The sequence below is a fragment of the Microtus pennsylvanicus genome, chromosome 7, assembly GCF_037038515.1.
Source record: "Microtus pennsylvanicus isolate mMicPen1 chromosome 7, mMicPen1.hap1, whole genome shotgun sequence".
In the NCBI taxonomy this organism is placed as follows: Eukaryota; Metazoa; Chordata; class Mammalia; order Rodentia; family Cricetidae; genus Microtus; species Microtus pennsylvanicus.
This window is the reverse complement of record NC_134585.1, coordinates 64,640,580-64,663,707: the sequence shown is the minus strand read 5'-3', so window position 1 is coordinate 64,663,707 and position 23,128 is coordinate 64,640,580. Positions and strand designations below refer to the sequence as shown.

Below are 23,128 nucleotides of genomic sequence, written 5' to 3'. Positions count from 1 at the left end.
GCTGATTCTGTTTTAAGGGTTGATGCCTGTGGTGTCACTAAGCATTCCCTGAAGATAGCGTCTCCATGCAGTGTGTCATGCACTCCATGAGGTCCTAGCATCAACAGAGAAAGAAAAGGGTCACCTGTGGAAGGGCTGGTATATTGGTGCATGCATCTGATGGATGGTTCTTTTTAAAATAAATTTACTATGTGTTATTAATTCTCTCAAGATTTCATTCACACACATAATGTATTTTGTAATAATCACCTTACCCCTCTAATTTCTCCAAGATCAACCACTCAGACTCTCACTATTCCTTCCAAACTTTATGTCACACACACGCACACACACATACACACACACGCACACACACATACACACATACACACATACACACACACACACACACACACACTTCAGTAGGGGTGTGTGCTCATGAACCTCTTCCCAGTCATGCTATAATATTCCCTGGGTCTATCTTATGCAGATCTTGTGCAAGAAACCACAGCCACTGGGAGTTCATGGGAACAACAGTTCTGACTTAAAATCTTTCTTTCCTCTTTCCCCAAATGGTCCCTCGAGCCTTGGAGGAGCGTGTGTATAGATGTTGTGTTTGTGGCTAAGCATCCCATAGACAATGACTCTCTTGCACTTTGATCTGTGAGTTTCCATGTTAACCACCATCCCCCACACAGAGATATCTCTGATGTTGTCTGTGGGTTGTACTAATCTGTGAGCAGAGAGGTGGGAATTTAGAGGGTAGTTTGACGTTATGTCTGTTTAGCAGAATATCCATAGTAGATTCTTCTCTGGAGTCTGTGAGTTCCTGAGCTGTGGGTTCATGGCCAAATTTGCAGTACCTACAGAGAGGACCTTACATCAAACCAGGACGTATTTGTTTACCCTGATATTGTGTGCCTATGGGCACATCTTGCCATGGCAGTCAAAGACTGCTGATGGCTTTTCTCCCAGCAGCCTTCATAGTACCATTGGTTATGAAAGCTGTGAAGCCTGGTTCTTGACTATGTATGCAGCGCTGCTGGGCAGGTGTTAGCCTCTGCTTGTGTCTATCTGTTGGAGGAAGGTAGTCAAAGTAATGAGCTAATACATGTGGGAAGCACAGTAAGGACCCATCCCTCATGGCCAGCGTTCACACTAGATAACGCCAATACCTTTACCTTTACAGAAATGCCCTCATGGTAATTTCAGGAGTAATGTTAGTGAATTATGAATTATGATAACAATGAAATAACAAGGCACTAGTCATGTATGGTCACAGAACTCCTAGTTTCTGAGGCATTTAAATAGTTATAATTTTTATCCCATGCTTTTTCTGGTAACAGTCCAGCTGGCCTTGGTGAGCTCGCAGTAGATCATCTCCACTGTCTCAGTGGGTGGGTGCACTCCTCGTGGTCCCGACATCTTTGCTCATGTTCTCACTCCTTCTGCTCCTCATTGGGACCTTGGGAGCTCAGTCCAGTGCTCCAGTGTGGGTCTCTGTCTCTATCTCCATCCATCGCCAGATGCAAGTTCTAGGATGGTATGCAATATATTCGTCAGTATTGCTCTAGGGTAGGGTCATTTCAGGTTCCCTATCCTCAGCTGCCCAGGGAACTAACTGGGGACCTCAGCTTGGGCACCTGGGAGCCCCTCTAGGGTCAAGTCTCCTGCCCACCCTAAAGTGGGTCCCTTAACTAAGAATTGTGGTTCCGTGCTCCCCTATCCAACCTTCCTTTATCCCGATCCTCCTGTTTCCCCAAGTCCACCCTCCTTCCCTCATGGCGAACAATGAGGGCTGATGAGACGCCAAGGACAATGGCACGCGGTTTTGATCCTATGCAATGTGCTGGCTTGGTGGGAGCCTAGCCAGTTTGGATGTTCACCTTCCTAGATATGGACGGAGGGGGGAGGACCTAGGACGTACCACAGGGCAGGGAACCCTGACAGCTCTTTGGACTGGAAAGGGAGGGGGAGAGGAGTGGGGGGAAGGGGAGAGGGGTGGGAGGAGGGGGAGAAGAGTGGGAGGAGGGGGAGGGAAATGGGAGGCTGGTGGGAGGAGGTGGAAATTTGTTTTTTTTTTCTTTTCTTTATCCTCCTTTTATCAATAAAAAAATTAAAAAAAAATAGTTATAATTTTGTTTCATCAGATGTTATAGGTAAATAGAAAATATTATTCTGAATTTTAGAGATAAGAAGACTAATATATAAATTCATTGAATATACCATAAATATATAAAATTATTACTTATATAACAAGTACTTAGTCTATTATATATAATACTTTATATAATAAATAATTACTTATATGATAAAAATAAATCGGTTATGAAGGAAAATCCCCCAACAGAAGGTGTAGTGTTTGAGTCGGACTCTGCACAGATACCTTCTCCCTGTTTGCTGGAGCAAGTGTCTCTCCTCTCTAGGCCCCATTTTCTCTTCTGGAAAGCAGAGACAGTAGTTCCCTGAAGAGCCTTTGGTGTTTCCACCATGCCCCAAACTGGGATGTCGTTTCTTATCCAAACCTACCAGGACTTGGGCTCAACCTCCCATTCCTGGGGTGTCCAGAAGTAGGGCTCCCAACCTCTCTAGAATCCTGGCAAACTAAAGGCTCCTTTGCTTACATGCTCCCCTTATTACCTGGAGACTTTTTTCTTTTCCATGAAGACCCAGGTTATCAATGCTTAGGATGAGAGTTTTCTTCCTTCTGACTGACTCAGAGCCAATGGCTGACCCCCTCCCCTCACTGTGCTTTGTCCTTCAGTTGTGTCTGGGATGGTTTCCTATTACCCTCACCTGCACACCGCAGCTATGCCTGTCTCTCACCCACCTCTCTGTGGCTCCTCAAACAGCAAACCGCATCTTCAAGTCTGGTGTTCTAGCCTGCCCAGTTTGCTCTCCTCCCCACACCCCCAGCCTCTAGGTCAGTGAAGACTTTGTAGTAGAAACACTTAGCAGATGTAGAAAACTTCACTGAATTGAAGGATCACAGTAGAATTACCCATCAATAAGTACAAGAATATTTGAGGTGCTTAGTAGAGGAAAATTAAGAGTTCACGGAAGTTACTAGTGCTGGGAAGAGTCCTAGCCTATTCCAAGGGAACAGGTGTGTGAACTACAGACCCCCAGCGGTAAGGCTGACATCCAGGACATCTTCCAGTCCTGTTCACAGCGCTGCCATTGAGAGAAGTTTAAACTGAATGAGCTCAATTCACCGAGCGCAGCCATGCTCACACCTTCACGTCACATTTCTAGGTATGCTTAGGGGAGAACCCTGTCAGAACTGACTCAGTGTCCCTAAAATAACCTCAGGTGGGAAGCAGACAGCTGACAGGAGAGTGCCCAGGCAGGAAGAGAAGGGTGGTGTGTCCCTAAAAGGACCTCAGGTGGGAAGCAGATAGGAGAGAGCCCAGGCAGGAAGAGAAGGGTGGCTGTGATGACCCAGAGCCTTGGCTACACTGTTTCTGTCCACTGACTCTAAGTGCAATTCCCTTGCTTCTCACCCACCCAGGGTGTGAAGACAGGGCTGATAAGGGTTCACAAATCATTCCCTTCTCGGAACCAAGAGCTTTTTATGAAAACACCCATGTGGTGAGGCTGTGATCGGTGAACACTTCTGAGGTATTTCCTGCTTCTGTTGGTAATGGCGCTCATCACTTACAGCTCTTAGTCCTTCATTCATGGATCCAGCTCACACTGGGCTTCGGACTGGCTCCCACTTACCACTCTACAAAGCCTACAGGCGACGCACACCAGATTGCAAGGCCTGGAAGTCACCTGAACAGCCCTCTAGTCCTCAGCCACAGGCTTTCCTGCACTCCTCAGCCTTGACCTTCTACAGGGGCTGTAGCCAAAGAGCCAAACGTGATAACGTCATAGCCTGGCTGCACACAATGTGTATTTCTGTCCAATATCAGTTCACTCTATAGCACAGAGTGGATTCTTCAGAGAACAGGGGTAGCACAGGGGTCTCCTGCCCACATATCACTTCACACACAGACTTCCCTTGTTCCCTTCGGAGGTCCCCCTTAAAGAAGGACTGCCAGCGACACACAGGGGAGGTTGGCACAAGCAAGACAAAGGTATGGTAATGATATCAGATGCCAAGTCAATTCAGGACATGTGCTCCACTATGAAAGGAGGAAGAGTGGGGATCTTGAAGTACATTTGATTTGGGGAAGAAAAAACATGTCCAGAATTAAGATCCACATTCAATGTCAGAAGAGGAAGGTATTTAATCTGGGGCCTCTTGTGTGCCTTATCCACTGTACAGGGTGAACGATTAAATTACCCATCCTTTATCTGAGCCTTAAGGGAAACTGGTGGAAAAAAATGAAGCAAGTTTCCTTGTTCACTGAACAGTGGCCTCTTTTCTGAGGGCTCTAGGTCTGTTCCACTTCAGTGTAGTGTGGAGAAGGGGTCAAACTTTGGGATCTTGCTATGAAGTGTTTCCACAGGGTTAAACACCGACTTTCAGACTTTTGTGGCTGCATGCAGCAGTAGACATCCCCAGGTCAAGGGCACTATGCTCAAGAAATCTATAGGATTGTGGCAAGTTTGTGTTCTTTAGAGCTGAATTTTCCTAAGTCATATTGGAAAGGAGCAAGTGTGTATGTGTGTGTGTGTGTGTGTGTGTGTGTCCGTCCATGCGTGTATCTGTGTATATCTGTGAGTACCTTTGTGTGTGTGTCTGTGTTTGTGTATGTATGTGTATCTATGTGTCTGTGTGTTCCCTTGTCTGTCGGTATCTATACCTGTATGCATCTGTGTGTGTCTACGTTTAAATCTGTGTACACATATATCTATATGTCTGCGTGTCTTTGTGTCTATATATGTGAGTTTTGTGTTTATGTTTATCTCTATGTGTGTGCGCCTCTGTGTGTGTGCATAGCTGTATGTCTCTGTACATACATGTGTGTCTATGTGTCTATGTGTGTACGTGTGTGTACCTGTGTAACTGTGTGTGTGCATGTTTGTATCTGTGTGTGCCTGTGTTTATGTCTGTGTTTGTGTGTGTCAGTGTGTGTATGAGTAAGTAGATAGAGGGGGCTAAGTAGAGTTTAAATCAGGTGACTTTCATGATTAAAGTTAATCATGAAACCTTGGGCCACCTAGGTGCCTGTTGGGAGGGTGTCCCTAAAATCTACCAGAGTCCTCCAACATGGATGTCAATATTCTACTTCCAATTAAATCAGATTTTTCTCCAAACTTTACTGTCTATAGAGCAAAATTGCATCAGGTCATGTGTGTGTCCTCATTGGCTCCCTATTATCTGTCTGTGGGTGGTGCCTATCAATGGGTTCAGCAATGCAGATACTGAACTGTCACTGTCAACAGAAGGTCCTTTAATGCTTTGTAGCTCTGGGTCATTTTAATAACAGTAGATAATTATTCAATGCTATAAAATGCCACTCTCAATTACTGCCTCATGGTCCAATACAACCTCTTGAGTACCAGCCATCAGTCTCCTTTCTGGTAGGGAGGAGGAAGTCAAGAAAAGCTTGCCTCTTTAAGGCTTTACAGAAGTCCCACCACTTCTGCTTACGTATAACTGGCCAGAATTTTCTCACATAGCCACACCTAACAAAGAGATCTGGGAACGCAATGTGTTAGTTGGTATCCAGCCAGTAATGGGTTCTGGTACACAGAAGAGAGAGTAGCTGCAGGAGCCACGATCCTTAACTATTGTGCTGGGATTGGGAGTGATCTTGTGATGCCTGTTCTGTGTGAGTTACTTAACGTCAAGGAATCTTTCAGACTCTGCCTGAGGGTTATAGTTATTGTGACATTCAGACTGTGAAATACCAGTCAATGATGATTTACTGCATTGTTTTGTATTTAAAACTGAGAAATCTCTCTTCTGGGTCAGATTCCAGACACCCATGCTGGAACTGGTGTTGTGTTGGCTGTTCTTTGGCTGACTCTGTCACCCAAGAGAAATGGGGGTGCCCCGTGTTTAGACTCATCATAACCAATCAGCCCATAGGGTATATGCTGTAGAATGATCACTTTAAATCGTGAACAAATTGCAACAATTTTCTTGTTATTGAGTCAAAATGTTTTTACTGCCTGGACAACATCTTTTGCATAGAATATGTTATCAGCAAGAGCTGATTGAGTTGACCTTCATCATGAGGCTGAAGTATTTATCTTGTGCATAAAGGAGAGCATCTGGTTGTTCAATGGCTGTGGGTGATTATGATGCACATAGGAACCACAGGGGTCACTTCTCTGGTGCAAATGTTTCTGCTGACTGCAGCGCCTGCATCAGGGAGTAGGAAACCCTGCAGTGTACACAAGTGCAGCGGTATTAATCAAACCTTATCCGACCTAGACATAAGGACTGATTTATCATGAAATCCATGGCTCTCACACATCCCCATGTTCACGGCAGCCTTTAATCTTCCTTGAGCCTCTCAGCTAATGACTTGGTGATAAATAAGAGCCTTGGGGTTGTTTGCTTCTTGTCTGAGCTGAATTTCCTGTGATCTGTTTACCATGGGAAATTGCAAGGAGATCCTCAATAGACTTTTGGATGACAATTTATTCAAAGGAGCAGAATGTATACCTTCTATTTGTCTCTGTTTCTACATTCCTAGTTTGTTTGGAATTAGTGTGGCTTTTTTTATTTTTCATTTTGGGCAGAGATTTTAATTTTGTTTTGGATTTCTTTCTGATTGTTTTTGTAATGCATTGAGTTGGGGGAAAGGTCAACGTTTACATATGTATAAGGGCAGGTGCTGTATTTATTCAGAGTTGATGGCATCTGTTTCTCCCTTTCTGCTAACTAGTAGGAGGGAGGTGTTGCACACATCCTCCGCAACTTAGGGTTTGCTATGACAGTAACAAGACTGATTGTAAAATCACTGTGATTTTAGCAGCTTTTAACTGTCTATTTGTATATTTGTTGTGTAGAATGCAACATCACCACCAATCAGCACTGATCCGTGTTCTCCGCTGATGTGGTAGGGCCTGGGAGGCAGGAGAGCAGCACAGTGGGTTCCAAAACTTACAGCTGAAGGTACTCTCTCTTTCTCTCTCTTTTTGTTGTTTCTCCCTTTCTTCCTTCCCTTGTTAGATGGTACCAGTGTGAAGGAGCAGGCTATTACATACTCCAAACTACCTGACAGGGGAGAGAAGGCTGCCCACAGGTAGACCTGGTTCAGCCAATCAGAGCGCAACCTACCCACAGGTGATTCCTGTTTGTGAAAACAAGGGAGTTGTGGTAAACTGAGGGTCACTTCCTTACACATCAGGACTACCATCCTCCTTCTGGCATAGAAGTCACTGCAAGCTCAGCCATTTCCTTCTAGAGTCTAGATAATGCTTTGGGTTACTCACCTGTAGGAACACTGCCTCTGCTAGGACAACTCTTTGACCCTAACCACAGCGTCCCTATGCTGGTCTCTATCCACCAGCTTTCTGTCCCTTCCGTAATCCCAAAGGAATTCAAGAAAGCCAGGAAAGATGAGAGCATCCTCATCAACTTCCCCTTTACCTCACACACAAGCACCAAGACACCTTGCTGCTGCGTGTCCTCAAAGGCTTAGAGCCTTCCTTCCTCTTTTTTGGGGTTCCTGGTCTTGCCTCCCTCTCACGCTCATGTAGTTTGATGTTGACGCGCCCATCCTGGATGGAGGACATCGTTTCCCTGCTTGTCACTCAGCGTAAGTAGGTCTTCATCTGCAATTTCTTCCCTTGTCACTTCAGCTCCACATAATTTTCCTTTCCCTCTGGTTACAGTCCAAAGGTGTTTACATGTAGGAGAGCAGGGAACAGTAATATTTTTTTCCTTTACTGAAAATTTTTTCATGCAGTATATTCGGATCATAATTTTTCCTCATCCAGGTCCTCCAAGATCCTCCCTATCCCCCCCCCCAACTCTATGCCTTTTCTTTCTCTCTCTCTTTAGAAAACAAATAAGCAAACAAAATACAATTATGGAAGGCTGTGTAACCTTTTGGACCTGGGCCTTCTTGTGGGGCTGATGGGGCGTGTCCCCAGTTCTGCCTGAGCCCTGTACTTCCAGGTTTGCCAAGAATAGTAACTAAGAAAGTCGATAGCTAGGCTGGGAGTCACCAGGCTATCTCTTTAGTTACTTCTCTTGTTTTTGTGACCAAAATCAAATAGAAAGCAGCTCCTGGGAGGAAGGATTAGTTTGGTTCATGGTTTGGGAGGACGCAAAACCTTGAAACACCTTCATGATCCAACCATGCCAGCCTTGCCCTCCCTCCTGAAGCTCATGGGGCTCCTAAAACTGATGCTGGGACTAAAGATTCTGATGATACCTGAGCCCCGGGCGAACATTTCTCATCCAAAGTATGACAGTCACCGTGGCAGGATGTGAGGTCACATTGCATCCACAGTCAGCTTGCTTTGTTCTTGTCTGTGGATGGTGCCACCCACAGCCAAGATGGGTCTTTCCTCCCAATTTACCCAATCTAGAAACTCCCTCATGGACCTCTCAACAGTTTCTTTCTTCAGGTGGACTACCAATAAGAACCAGCATCAACAATTTGCTGCTTGATTGACAAGGTCATAGGTCACTGACGAACTTATGACTTGGATGTGCATGCCTGTATAGTCAGATTGGACGGCAATGGACAGAATCCTTATACAAAATATATATAAAGAGACTCATGGTTATTCCTTCAGATGATGTGATGGCTACGGACTTTCCCTTACAGGATCCTAGAATTGTAGACAGGGTAATAAATACCGTATCCAACACAGCTTAAAGGGATTGGCTAACTCTCCTGAGCACTTACCTTGGGCCACACTCTCAGTTTTGTTCCGAGCAATTCAGACACACCAACCCTTTCAGGCTTACACACAATCATACAGCGTGTTCTAGTTTCTGCTCTGCCATTGTGAGAAACAGCAGTTTGGGGAGGAGAAGATTTATTGGCCTCACACTTTCAGGACACAGTTCAGCACTGAGAGGCATCTAGGCGGGATCAATGGGGAAAACACTGCTTGCTGGCTTTCTTATACAGGGGATGGATATGGACAAGGATAACAAAGACCAGAGACAACAAAACACAAGCTACTTTCTGTCCGCATGATGGTGCAGGGAACATGAAGGAGGAACTGAAAATGTGCCATGGTTTATGGAGGAAGAGATGCCCCAGCAGGATTTCTCTTTTTAAAACAGAATCGATGCTGGAGAGATGGCTCAGCAGCTAAGAGCACTGGCTGCTCTTGCAGAGGACCCAAGTTCTGTCCTCAGGACCCATATGGAGGCTCACAGCTGTAACTCCAGTTCTGGGGGATCTGATACCCTCGTCTAAGTCTTCAAGGGCACCAGGTACATATGACACACAGACATGTATCCACCCCCATGCACAGAAAGATATTTAAAAAATAAGAATCACTTCAACTTGTCAGTTAGCATATGGATGTATTTTTTTCTGTTTTAGTTTTTGCGTGCTGACATTTTAAAAATTAGGGTAATGTTCAAATTAATTCCTTCAATTTTTGTTAAATTGAGAATTATTACATTATAGCAAGCTTGCTTTAGATACTGTATTAAATTTTTGTTATTGGCTTTTAAAATTAAAGTATAATTTTCCCTTTCCTTTTTCTCCCTTTACCCCTTCCTATTTCCCTGTCCTTGCTCTCTCTTGAAATCATGATTTCTTTTTCTTTAATTGTTATTAATATATATGTGAACACACATATGTGAACACAAATATATGACCTTAGTCTATTTAGAGTGACTTGTATGTATATGATTTCAGGGATAATCATTTGGAATAAGTATTTTTAATGTTCTTACTTTTTTCTTACACTATTTTGGAATATGGATTTTTAAATAAATAAGGCATGCATATCCTCCTGGAGAATAACCACTTGAAGAGGAAGTGAAAACCCACTGCAGTACAGAGTGTCTACAGATACCTATCAAATTCTGTGGGAAGAACTGTTGACTTCTTCTCAGAGAATCCCCTGCTTCTGGGCAGTCCCACACAGGGCTGCTCACAGCTTTGGGCACTACAAGCAGCTTCCTTTGCTTTCTGTGATGATGCTGTGGTTTTCTTTTTTTTTTATTTTTTTTTTTTATTTTAAGGAGAACACCAAGTCTCCTACTTCACAATGCGAAGTGAAGACTGCTCTGGGATGAGAGCCATGCTCAGCATCAGGTTCCATGGTTTCTGGTATGAAAGCAAGCAGTCCAGGTGTGGTCACACAGGTCAATAGGTGATGGCTCTCCCCAGCCTTTTCCCAGGGGCTCCTCCTACAAGGTAATTGACTTCACCTTGAACTCTCTTCCTCCTCAGACTTTTACAGCTAATTATTACTTGTGACCCTCAAATGTGTGCGAAAGTCTTGGGCTCACATGGAGGGGAGGTGTCATGCTTCACAAGACACCATCCACCTCTCTCAATCTTAGGACAATGTGAAATGGCCCCTGTGGCAGGCAGTGCTGGCTCAGGCCTGCCACTGTGCCTTTAAGAACTTAGCCCTTCTTCTGCAGTCCTCCTCACAATCCTTCTTTCCATTTCCCAGGAAGCCCCAGATCTCCTAAATCACTTTTATAGATCCCCTCTCTAAGTTCTCAAGGCATCGTGAACTTATGTTAATGCAAGAAGAATAATGACAATTTATTCTGTTTAGAATGCACATTGGTGTTTTTGCAAAAGCAGAGAATACCACTGGATACACCCAGATTCAAGCAGTGGTCCTGGAGTCACAAAACCTGGAGAAAAGGGAAGCATATGGGACTGTGAAAGAGGCTGTGCACTCCCAGAAACTCCACAATGGAGAGGAATGTTGATCTGTCTGGAGTCAGGCCAAGGCCCTTGAAAGGGAGGCCCTCTTGCTCCCTCTCAGAGTGATCTGGGTTCTGAGAAGAGCAGGAAGGAGCAGGGAAGCTCTGAGGGGTTGAGAGTGGTCTCCATGTATGATGAGCCAGAATGATAACTTCACTCCAGAAAGACCAGGATGGAGTTAACAAACCTGACAAGAGGCTATTCCTTGCCTGGGGTGACTTACCATCCTTATTCTCACTATAGAATAATCCATAGCAGAGCTCATGAGGTTGTGGTTCTTGATCTAGATTTGAGCAACTCCCTTACTTCACTGAAGTGCTATGATCAACAACATTTGCCTGTGAGTGGAGCTAACCTCTGCTTACAGATACTAGGTGAAAACACAGGCCCACTCATTTGAATACCCTGAGTAATCAGGATGCAGTATCCCAGAGGCTAGACACTCAGAGGCATCGACAAACAAAATCCGATGGACATCTGGGGCTGATGACAATAGACCTGGCCAGGTCCCCGGTCAGCTTTCATTCTGGTCATTAATTCACATTCTCTCTCCCTTCCCTTCCCTCTCCTTCCTTCCCCTCCCCTCCTCTGCTCTCTCCTTTCTCTTTTTTACTGGACAATTTATGCTCTGGGCTGTTTATAAGTAGATGAAATCTTCCGATCTATTCTTGGGCTTCATGCGGAACAAAAATGAGGAAACTGGATTCCGGACAAACCTTTACTAAAATCCAGCTTTGTTACCATAAAATCAACTTGGCTTCACATCCCCATGTGTAAAGGGGCTGGATTCCATGATCCCCAAAGCTCCTTCTAGCTGTAAAACGTGCAGTTTTGCTTACTCACAGGATCACTGCACTGCTCTGAGCAGTTGGCCCTGTGACTAAGAGCAGACTCTCCCTAAGAATGAGCTGCGAGTTCCAATTTGGGGTGAAGACGGCTCCACTGTGGTCTCTTTTCCTGTAATTAGATCCCCTTTCTACTGTTTCTGGTCATCCCAGTGGACTCTCTACCATGCCATAATTCTTCAAGGTAGAAATCAGACTATACATACATACATACATACATACATACATACATACATACATGCCTGTATATTATTATCTGGATTATGAAAAGCCACTGGCCATGAGGGTTTTTTTTCCCATGTCAGCATCCTAAAGTCCCTACATTTCCCTTCAATTCCATCTCTATCATGTATATTTAGTTATTAATTACTAATTGATCAAATGGCTAATTTCTCTTTTAAGTGTCATGTAAATAAAATTTACCGTATTCCCTCCTCAGAACAATGTCTTCATTCCAGATAATGAAGTTTTGCTATTTTTATATAAAAAGGGAGAGCCGAGTTCATAAATGTTAGAGCTTAATCCACAATACAGGCATACTTAGCTTGACAGCTGCAGTACCAGAAATGGCAATAAATACTGATACACATCCGTGATATTAGCTATAGATTGGTAGTGTATCATTATCCCTGTGTGGCTTGAATCCAACTCTGGACATCCTGTCGGTGACCCTGGGTTACTTATCTGTGTTTCAGTTCCTCCAATCTCATGGGAAGACGGTATATTTAAATGAATTAAGATTGGTAAAATGCTTAGAACGATGCTTACCAGAGGAAAAATACATTATGATTATGGTTTTTCAAGGAAGGAATCAAAGAGAATAATTCATATTCAGAAGGGTTTGAAAAAGGCCAGTGAACAGGAGGCAGAAGAGGGGTGGGCAGCTATGGGAGAGCATAATTGTAATAAGAATACAGGTGACTAGGGACAACAGGAGAGAATTCTACAGGTTTCCTCTCAGGCCTCTTCAAAACATGAAGCTAATGTTTACATGAGTCCTAGACCTCTGTGTAGACTGTCCCAGCACTGAGATGTCAGGACCGGGATGGAATAAGCCAGTTAGTTAAGGAGTCCGTGCACACGGGGTCCTTGAACTACAGTATCTCACAGACAGACTAGCACAGGGTTCAGTCCACAGAGGCAGTGCAAATATAAAGATGGATGCTTAAGAGAAATCCCATACTAGCTCAGAAGTGAGTATAATATAGGGATATTTATTTAGGAGTAGACTCACAGATCACAACCCTCTGCTGGAACAGGGAACAGCAACCGAATCCCACAGCCACAAAAGAGGCGGGACAGGCGCTTTACATAGGCATATATAGTATAAGGGGCCATGCCCAAGTGGGTGGGTAACTTAACTGCTACTGGTGGTAGGAATTCCTACAACACCTCCCCTTTTGTTTAAATAATAAATTTCTAAGTCTAATACAAAATTATATGCAATAAGAACAAATATCAGGTATAAAAATTAGAATTACAACCAGCATAAACAATATCAAGCAAGAAACATGATAAATGTTTCAATAATTATCCTATCCTAAGGAGTTTAAGTCTTGTATGTAAATAACTTGGCCAAGTCATGAGAGGAAAGTTAATTACATCTATCTAGTCTTCAACCTCATCAAAGACCCAAGAAGAGAAATAATATTACTTGAGTAAGCAGGAAGTGCAATCAAGCAACTTCCAAAATTTTCAACAAATGTCAGAGACAACTGGCTACCTGGGCAAGCACCCAAAGTCTTATTTGCAACATTGGAACAACCAACTTTGGCTAAGGCCTACAGTAACTGACCATTTTTAGAGGCAGGAAAATTTTCAAAACCGTTGTCTTACCCTGTCTTGGCAAGATTTGACAGTCTTTTTTCTTGTATCCTGCTTGTCCTGTCCAGGCATCATGTATTTTGTAAGTGGTCAATGCACGGGCAGTTCCTTTCCCAAAGGCATGTTTTGCCAAGAAGAAAACAAGCTCCAAGTGGAGTTTCTTCGGTGCTCAACATTCTCTCGGGAATAGATCAGTGCTGCCAGGAGCAATCGTGTCTCATTTCAACAGAACCCTAAGTTATTTAAATGCCATGTTCTACAGCTCTTTGAACTGGTTGAAGATTACCTATCAATGCAGAATTCAATCACTATGTATTTAAAGAACCTGATTAGTCTAACTATAAGTATGACAAACATGGATGACTATTGACCTATGAATCTTAATACCTATATAACTTAAAGACTAAGACTTCATATTAGAATATTAAACAATCTTTAAACAACTGTGCAACAAATGAGGATAATGATCTCAAAATGTAAATAATGTTTAAGTATCTTTATCAGAGGTAGAAATGTATACTGCAATATGATAAATGTATCCTAAAATTGTATTAATATTATACAAAATGTCTTAAGCAGAGGTAGAAGCATATATGCATACAATATGAAAAAATAACTTTGCCTAGATATACAAATATGCTAGACTAAAATAGGAACATATTCAATATAATTTAAGTTTGTATCAATATACAAGAATACATATCAATGTAAATTGCCTATAAATAACAGCTCATAAGTATTCACTCCATTACTCACTATTATTATTAGTGTGAGTAAGCTCACACTTATCTATTATCCCATCCAATTTCCTCTTTAAAAAAAAAAGAGATCCCTGAGTTTACATAATTCTCCCCATCCCCAACCCTATACAAATTATAATCAACCCCTAAATGATGTCCCTAACCCTGACTTTGTTGGGAGAGGGGACATTGTCTTCTAGATTTACTTCCAGCTGTCATGGGGGTGAAGTTCTTTCTATGGGATCCTGTGAAAGTAAAATGGTGGCTAAGTTCCAAGATTACTGTCTGGTATAATTGCAAATAGTCTCTGAGTATTCGGTAGGGTTTTTCTAATCTATTATCAGATCCACAAATAGAGGTGTCAGTCACCCTCAAACCTCCAGCAGCCACAGGCTCCTAGGCCACCCACGGAGGAGACCCAGCACTGGCTGTGTCAAGGGACTGGTATGTTGACACACTTGCCACAGTTGCCACAGTTACCACAGGGAAGTCGACCTCCCACCCGCTTGCATGCACATGGGAGGGTAGTGTTCAGTGTCTCACCTGGGTTCTTAAACATGTCCTTGATATATCTTCACAAGACGCCCTCATACTCAGAGAGAAAAGGGTACATTGCATTTAATGGTGGGGAAAACACTTGCCACCCTATGAGATTACTGGAAGTCAGACTGAGGGGCTTAGTTCTAGGAAGCCTCTGTCAATACAAAGGCTGAGTTCCGCTGTGGAGAGCTGAGGTATCTAAGAGGTCTATTTGCAGTTGACTGTACCATTTTGGAGGTGTCCTGGGAGGCGGTGCATTTGAGGAGTTAAACATGAAATGATATTAAAAGCAAGAAAAGCTTCAAGAGGATGCTTCCACTTTATAATTCTCCCCTATCCAAATCCCAGGCTGGCCATACACTTCCAATCTCCAGCCTCTGCCTCCCAAGCGCTAATGAACTTTTAAACACCGCTTCTCAACATAGTCTAAAAGCTTAACTTCTAGCTTAGAGGAATGGATCACAGTGGTCAGAGGAGGCTGTTTTTCATGAGACACTCTTCCCAGAGTGCCCCATTCTTAAAACAGGCAGCCTTCCCACTTGCAGCTAAGCATAACTTGCCACAGGGTGCATCTGGTGCTGGCTGATGGCCGGCTTCCTTTCTGAAGTCCTTCCTGTTGCTGCACAGAGCCTCAGCCTGTGTCACTGCTAACCGCACACAGTGTGCCGTGCAGAGGCTTACTGAAAGGTACAGCTAGCGGGATCAGAAATGCTGATGGGTGTGGGAGAAGAAAGGCTCAGAACCTATGTTTTCAGAGTGTATTACATTTTATTCAGGGTTGAACAAGTGCTTAGTAACCCCTCTAGAGACAGAAATCATTTCACGTGGATGTGGAGGAAGCAGAGTGTCTCACATTCTTAGCGTGGTGGTAGGAGAGTGATGGTCTTGGGAAGACAGTCTAAAGCACGTTTCTCCTTTACCATGCCCACTGTAGTCAATGTGTGGGCTTTGGCTTCCTGCCAACACGTTCGAGGAAACATCATCTGAGATAAAGAACCCAAGAGTAGCTCTGTCCTCTGACACCTCTGTCTGTCCACAGATCAGGAACCACACCAACTATGCTTCCAGCTCCACCTCCCTGCCCCGCCCAGGCTCCTCAGCTCTGATGTGGAGTGACCAGCTGGAAAGGTAAGACAAAGAGGCAGCCAGCTTGACTGAAAAGCCTTTGTCCTTGACTTGGGTCTGTCTACTGATACGAAGGCAAAAATGCCTCTGAGAATCAGAAGGTAAGAACTGAGGAGATGGCTCAGTCTGTGAGAGCTTGCCTCAAGCGTGAAGACCTTGGTTCAACACCCAGAACCCATGACAAAAGCCAGGTGTGGTGTGCGCCTGTAATCTCAGTGATGGAGGGAAGGGGGGAGATAGTGGAATCCCTGGAGTTCACTGGCCAGCTAGCCTGGACAATGAGAGACACTGTCTCAATCAAAAAGGGGAAGTTACCTGAGGACCAGCACTCAAGATTTTCCCCTGACCTACACACACACACCCATTTTGATCCAGGAAAGCAAAACTCGACAGAGAGGCTTTCTTTTGTGAAACCCTTCAGACACCTCCTTCCACAGAAACTGGTTCCAGCTTGGACTTACGACAAATCAGCTCCTCTATCCCGCTGTTGAGCGCTCATAACAAGATGCATAATAAGTGTTTTACGACCGAGTCAGTGTTTTAATTAGACACCAGAACCCAATGTCTTGGCCACATGGCCAGCACGCTCTCAGCTCCCCTTTGGATTTGATTTGATTTGTATGAAATGTGTCCTCCAGTGAACAAACGCTCTGGAAAACAGAGCAAAGTGAAGAGCAAGATGTGTGGTTGACGCTGTTAAATTTAGAACATCAGTTCTCCCCTGTAACACTGTCTTCCGTGTGTCTGTTAGGGACTCCAGAGCCATGGGCGGACTGAATGAAGTCTGCCAGCTTGATTGTACTCTGTAACCTATGTCCAAAAGAGAGGATGCGAAGAAAAGGGTTTCACTGTTTTTAAAGACAACACACTCGGCTTATCAAGTAAATGGAAAGCCAGTGTGCTCACTGTATTTCATTCTCTGGTTTTCCGGATGTGAAGAGTAACCTCTTCTCAGTACACGATGTTACTGTGAATGTGGATGTTCAAGAGCCTAATACCTCATCTCTGCCATTTATCACCTCCTGGCTGTGGTAACTGAGAGAGAACTGGTTCAGTTTTACAAAGGAAATAACTGAGTATGTTTCTCCATGAAGTTGGAAACTAGACCAGCAAGAATACGCTGGTGGACTCTGGGAAAGCTTACAGGCTGTAAGACTGGAGCTGGGGAGAAGGCTCAGTGGCTAAGAGCACTGGCACCTCTTGTGGTGGACCTGGGCTCAGTTCTCAGCATCCATGTTAGGCAACTCACAGCTGCCCGCAATTCCACCTCCAGGGATCTGACTCTTCTCTCTATGGACACCAAACTTTTGCACATGTGCCCTTCATTTAGCTTCTGTGAGATCAAATATGCACACCCAGACATACCGTGACTCTGTTCTTCCTTGTTACAGAGCATAAAGGGAAGACAGAGGGTAACTTATTTCCACCTTTTTTTGCTAGTTTCACCTTAAGGCTTTAAAAAATATCATTTATTTTGTTTGTTAGTGTGTTTATATGTCTGTGCATGTGTCTGTGTGAGTAGATGTTTGGGTGTGTGTCTGTCTGTCTGTCTATGTGTCTGTCTGTCTGTGTGCCTGTCTGTCTATATTTGCATATGGAAGCCAAAAGAGGGTAATGAGTGTCCTCCTCTGTCATCCTTACTGATTCCTCCCTTACCTCTGCACCATCTCTCCAGGTACTTTACTCATTCCTTTAAGGCAGGATCTCTCCCTGAACTTGCAGCTCATGTCCTCTTGGCTAGGCTAGAATCAGCAAGGCCTAGTGAGGGCATGGGGGTGTGTAGTATTCCTGGCTTGTTCTGTGTGTGCTGAGTTCTAAACTCTTGTCATGTTCTTGCATAGCAAGAAATCTTAACCCTAAATCAGTTCCCTAGGCCCTTGTTTTTAATTTTTAACATAAATTTGACTATAGTTTTGCCTTATTAAAAAGATAAAAAATTAGGCCAGGCTCTGCATAGAGACTTTGGAAAGTGGAAAAAAAAATGGGAAACTCTGGGGATTTGGCCCAGTGGTGGAGTGCTGGCCTAGCATGTTCAGGGGTAGGCTCCCTCCTCAGCAACAACAAATAAGCCAATAACCCAGCAGAGGGTGATTGCTGGGCTCTAGTTCCTCAGCTCCAGAGAGCCATCAGTCATCACTGTCTTACAGTCCTTTTCATTCTTTCTGATATACTTCTCTTCTTTAGGCACTTTTTAAACCGTGTGTGTGTGTGTGTGTGTGTGTGTGTGTGTGTGTGTGTGTGTGTGTGCGTGTGAGTGCAGATGCCCACAGAGACCAGTAGAGGGCATAAGATCCCCAGGAGCTGGAGTGACTGGCAATGGTGAGACACCCAATATCAGCCCTGGGGAACTGAATTCAGGTCCTCTACAGTAGCAGAGAGTGCTTTCAACAGCTGAGCTGTCTTTCCAGTCTCTCTGTACTCCTAAAAAATTTGTCTGGTACAATTATTGCAAGGATTTTTAGGCATTTGTTACTTGTGCTTTTTTAAAAATCTTGTTCTCATTTCTTTGATGTAAAACATGCACTTCTCAGACTATTTGAAAGCACGTTAGAAAGTTAATATATGCTGTGCCCAAGAGTTTATCAAGGAGCCCACTGCAGCTCCCTCACCCAGAATTTGCAGTCACCCTGGATACCATGTAAGTATTGGTGCTATGACTGGAAGCCCAAATGTGGAGGCATTTGTTGTTGCTGTTGCTGTCAGTGCTTTGTTTAGTTGGCTTGGTGGTGGTGGTGTTTGTTCATCTCAAACTCTTTATGTTGCTTTGAACTCTGGATTCTCTTTTCTCAGACTCCTGAGTGCTGGAACTACAAGCATGAGACATCACACCTAGCTATGAGATTGCTTTTTTTTATACTTGTGTTTTTTTTTAGCTTAATAAGACTTTGAAGGAGCTTGTGATGCATAGTATATAATATATATTCTCGAAAACCATGTACAGTCAAAATGCTTTCTAAAAGAATTAAAGATTTGAAATTCTGTCAGTGAGAAACTGAGTTGCTTCACTCTGACGAGCAAGGCGCATTACCTTAAAATCTGGCAGAAGAACTTAGCTGATATGAGAAAGGCTGCGTTTTACAGGGGGCTCCTTATTTTAGAATAGAATAGAATAGAATTTAGAATATAACAGTTATATACTCCTTGAGACTTGCTGTATGCAAGACAATCTGTATTTGATGTACCCGTAAGTGACCTTATTTACAAAGCACACCTAATTTCTACACACATGTGTTTTGGCTATAGATGGCATATGCATTTCTTATTTATATGTTACTTTTGCTCTATGCACTGTACTTACAGGTCTCGCTTTGTTTTGACAGATGACAAACACCCCGAGGTGGACTTTCACTGCAGTCCCTGCTTCCCTGGGTCTGTGAATTTCTTCCCCCTGAGAAAGATAATGGAATATTTTGGATTATTTTCCTTCTTTGGGCCACAGGTTTTAATTTTTTTTCTTGCCATTAAACACACGGAGACCCTGAACTTCTGGATGCTGATTGGCCCCCGTGAAGGACTGGGACTCTGCACTTGAGAAGTAGGGCAGAATTGCACACCCTTGTCTGGTGAGCAGCACAGATGGACTTGGTACAGCAGTGTCTCCAACTCCAGCCACACTGGGACACCGTCACGTGTTTTAGCAGTTTGATTCTTCTACCTAAGTTTGAAAAAGCAGCATAACTTTTTAACAGGAAATCATTCAGGTGTTGAGAGCAAACTGTCCATATAATAAACTATGAGCTTAACGAGATTTTTTTTTTTTAAAAAAAGCCACATGAGAAAGCGGGGTGTTGTGCAAACAGTGTTGTGCCAAGCTGGCATGGGACACCACAGAGTTCTGTGTCCTAGGCGAGGCTTCTGGGGATAGGCCCTTCAGTAATTCAGGAATTGCAACATTGTCTCTCTGCTTTTAAAGGGAGCAGTTCACCTAAGGGGCCTTCCAAGTGTCACTAACAGTTCCAAGGCTAGATGATTAAATGTTCAGTTAAAGCCATAAAAAGGAAAACCAGATACAGCCAGCTAAGTATGGTTCCAGTTCAATCTTACTTCTGAGTCAACATCAACTTAAGATTTCTCACAATTTGTGCTCAGGCAGCACACACAAAAAGGGCAAAATTAATAAGATTTTAAATTATTTATCAGTTATTCTACATCTAACTAAGTCTGTGACTTTTTATGAAATAAAATAATTTTGTCTATATTGAAATAGTGAACTTTAAAAACTATCTGAGTTCTTTAACAGCATCCAACACCATTACCTGCTTGTAAATCCAACAGCCTCTTTTTCCTTCCTCAACCTGCCCTCTGGATTTCTTTCCCCAGCCCCACCCAGTTCCCTTAGTTCAGCAGATATTCAGTGTCTGCCTAGACACTCACAGCACCACGCTGTCACCTCTGTGGGCGTCTCAAGAAAAGATGAGACTCTGGAATCTGTTGTTTCACACTCGGAGCCTTACCAGGTGCACTCTGTCAAGTGGTGTGGTCTGTGAATCCGCTGTCAACTCCCACAGCTTTATTTTGATCTGTTTTTACAACAGTCTTCAGTAGCCATTAGCCAGTCATTTTCACCAAGCACTTCTGAGAGTTAAGCTCAATGACCACCACTGAGTGCAGGGTAAATGCCACTACGAGAATGTCCATCGCTCACCGCCACCATGGGTATCTAACTGTCATCTACTATTTCATCTTCACAGACCGAGCTCTGTACAGTGTTCCCCATCAGGACCATCACTTAAGGTTTGCTGCAATGACACCCCACTTACAGGACCAGTGATGTAGCAGGATCATGGGCTTTGAAGCAAAGTTGGACTTGACTCCCCATACACCATGCACAGGCCCTGTCTGTGACCTTGAGAAAGCTTCATTAAATACCACTGGGTCTCAAACTATTCTACCCATGAGCTGAAAACAGTGCTTCCTGTAGGGTTATTGTGATGACCTCTGTGAAGCATATGCAATGTGTCAGATCACTAAGCACTGACTGATTAATTCATTGTTCAGAATTATCTTCAAGTACTTGCTATGCGCTCTCAGTTTCGATTTCAAACTGACTTCCTTACTCCCTGCAGTTGAATGTCGTGGGCAGAATCCACTTCAAACCCAAGTGTTAGTATTTGTAAGACCTCGGCATCAGTTCTACCATTGCAGAATGTCCCATGTGTTCTCTCCTTGTCCTTGGACAATTCATATCCGTGTCCTCACCTGTACCCTCGTCCTGATGCTACATGGAGCCCACAGCATCTTTGCACACTGCCTTAAACGCTTTCACTCTCTGTGGTTTTTCCCCTTTCCTATATTATCTTTATCTATCTATTAGCTCCGTGTTATCAGACACCTAGGAAGTTGCTGTTGATCTAATTAATTATCAGCAGGGTGACATTTATGTACAGGACTACAGTCTGAAAGAGGAAAGACTTCGGTGGGAAGCTGCTTCCATATCACCATTATTAACTTTCTGATTTTTGTGTCTGTATCCAAGGGATCTAATCACACTCAGTGCAACACGAGAGTGTAAAGTTCCTTTTGTAGACATAAATAATAGTGAGGCAACTGAAAAAAAAAAGTTTGACAAAGGTGATGTCCAGACACCAGACTGGCCCTTCCGTGACTCACCTAAACTCTGAGAGAAAAAGTATGTGTCTATGTATAATACACCTGGTGCTGCTTTTAAAAAACAGGCTTTAGTTTTTAGTGCAGGTTTAGGTTCTCAACAAAGCTGAGTGGGATCCAAAGGCCCCTTCGCCTTTTTGTCCAGGGAAAGCATCTATTGCAGAGCAGATTCTGCTGCACCATGCACTCATGCTGTCGTTCAGAGACGCGTGAATCAGCTTTAAGGTCCTTGTCCTCGCTATCATAAGTAAACACTCTCATCATGATGTAATGGGGTTGACAAAAGGGCTAATCCTCCCAATAAACCACTGAGCTCCACTGAGCTGCTGCCCCAACACACAGCATATAGAGAAGCGGGGTTGATCAGTGGTTATAACCAATTATAACACCAACCATAAGACTTTTGGGTTAAACACGTGAAGTTGTGTAACATTAATGTGCCAAGTGGATGTGCAGATCTGAGTTCTTGCCCCTTTTCACATATATGCAACGGAGTCATTTAGCTATATGTAATATATTTGTGTAAGATACTACATGTATTATATGTATGGTTCTTTATATAATGTAACAAATATATAAGCTAGTGTGTGTGACATATCACATGTTACATATATTGAACATGTCCTGTGTGTATTGCATGTAATATGTTTTGCATCACTTTAGTCCTCTGGCATTTGCACCGGAGGAAAGGAGTTACTGAAAAGTCCAATATCCAGTGCTGTCTTCTCACAGCAGCACAAACCAGTGTGAATGAAAATGGGCCAAGAAAAGTCCACTAGGCTGGTTCTGTGTTGTGAGGTCAGGATAATGGGAAAGGCTGCCAAGCCTGCCGTAAGAGCCAGGCCTGGAGAAAGCAGCTATGCTGGCATTCGGAGACGGGACTTTCACTAGAAACTGTATTTGTCCCAGTCTCCTCAGGAGAGAAGAGAAGAGCAGATCCATTGCCTTGTACAGGTGCATGTAGATATGCGTCTTGTAGTTATATAGGAGTCTACAAGACACAGAAAATTCAGACTTTAATTGGTCTGCTCTTTTATTATTTATAAGAAAAGCTGAAAATTAAGATAAAGATGAAGTGAAAGTTATAGAAGTCTATAGTTCCCATACCCTCAACATTTAGGACTGTATTTGGAGCATGTTAAGATAACTGTCACAGTGTGGGCATCTTAAGGCTCTGTTCACTATAATGATGTAACTATGTCCTTGTCTTGATTCGTGCTTATGTGTTTCAGGAATCTGCGGTTTACTAACCGTTCTGTTGATTTTTAATCTAGGCAATACTGTAAATATAAGTGGTTCTTGTTTTATCTATGTCCTAAGGCTTGGTTTTTATTAAATGAAATGTTTTTTATATAAAGATAATTTGTGTGAAGCCCATTCTGATATCCTTTATAGTTGCTTTTGAATACTGGCCACATTGTGGGTTTCCAGGACCTGGCCTTTGTGTGTCTTGGGATCCAATAGAAGGGACCAGTAAAGACACAGTCGTCCGTGATCTGACTGTGGCACATGGGAGCGGTGCCGAAGCCCCTGGGCTGTCACTGTGTGGCATTTAATTGTCACTAAGCTCTGTGTGCTCCCTGCCTACCCAGCACAGAGAATGATCTACAAGAACCGTGTTTTGGGTTTTGAATGCGTTTATTGAGTTCGTAGCAAGAGAAGGTAAAGGAGTCTATAGTGAGTAGCATCTAGAGAA

General features: G+C 43.4%; 1 protein-coding gene across 1 annotated transcript in view; it reads left to right on the top strand.

The window, feature by feature from the left end:
• The window catches only part of Ptger3 (prostaglandin E receptor 3), a 63,715-nt gene extending 40,927 nt beyond the window's left edge, over positions 1–22,788 (top strand). The window contains exons 3-4 of the mRNA XM_075981022.1: positions 15,740–15,828; positions 19,146–22,788. Coding sequence (XP_075837137.1) covers positions 15,740–15,828; positions 19,146–19,149 — 93 coding nt within the window. The 3' untranslated portion in view covers positions 19,150–22,788. The remainder of the gene's footprint in view (positions 1–15,739; positions 15,829–19,145) is intronic.
• The last annotated feature ends 340 nt before the right edge of the window (positions 22,789–23,128 follow it).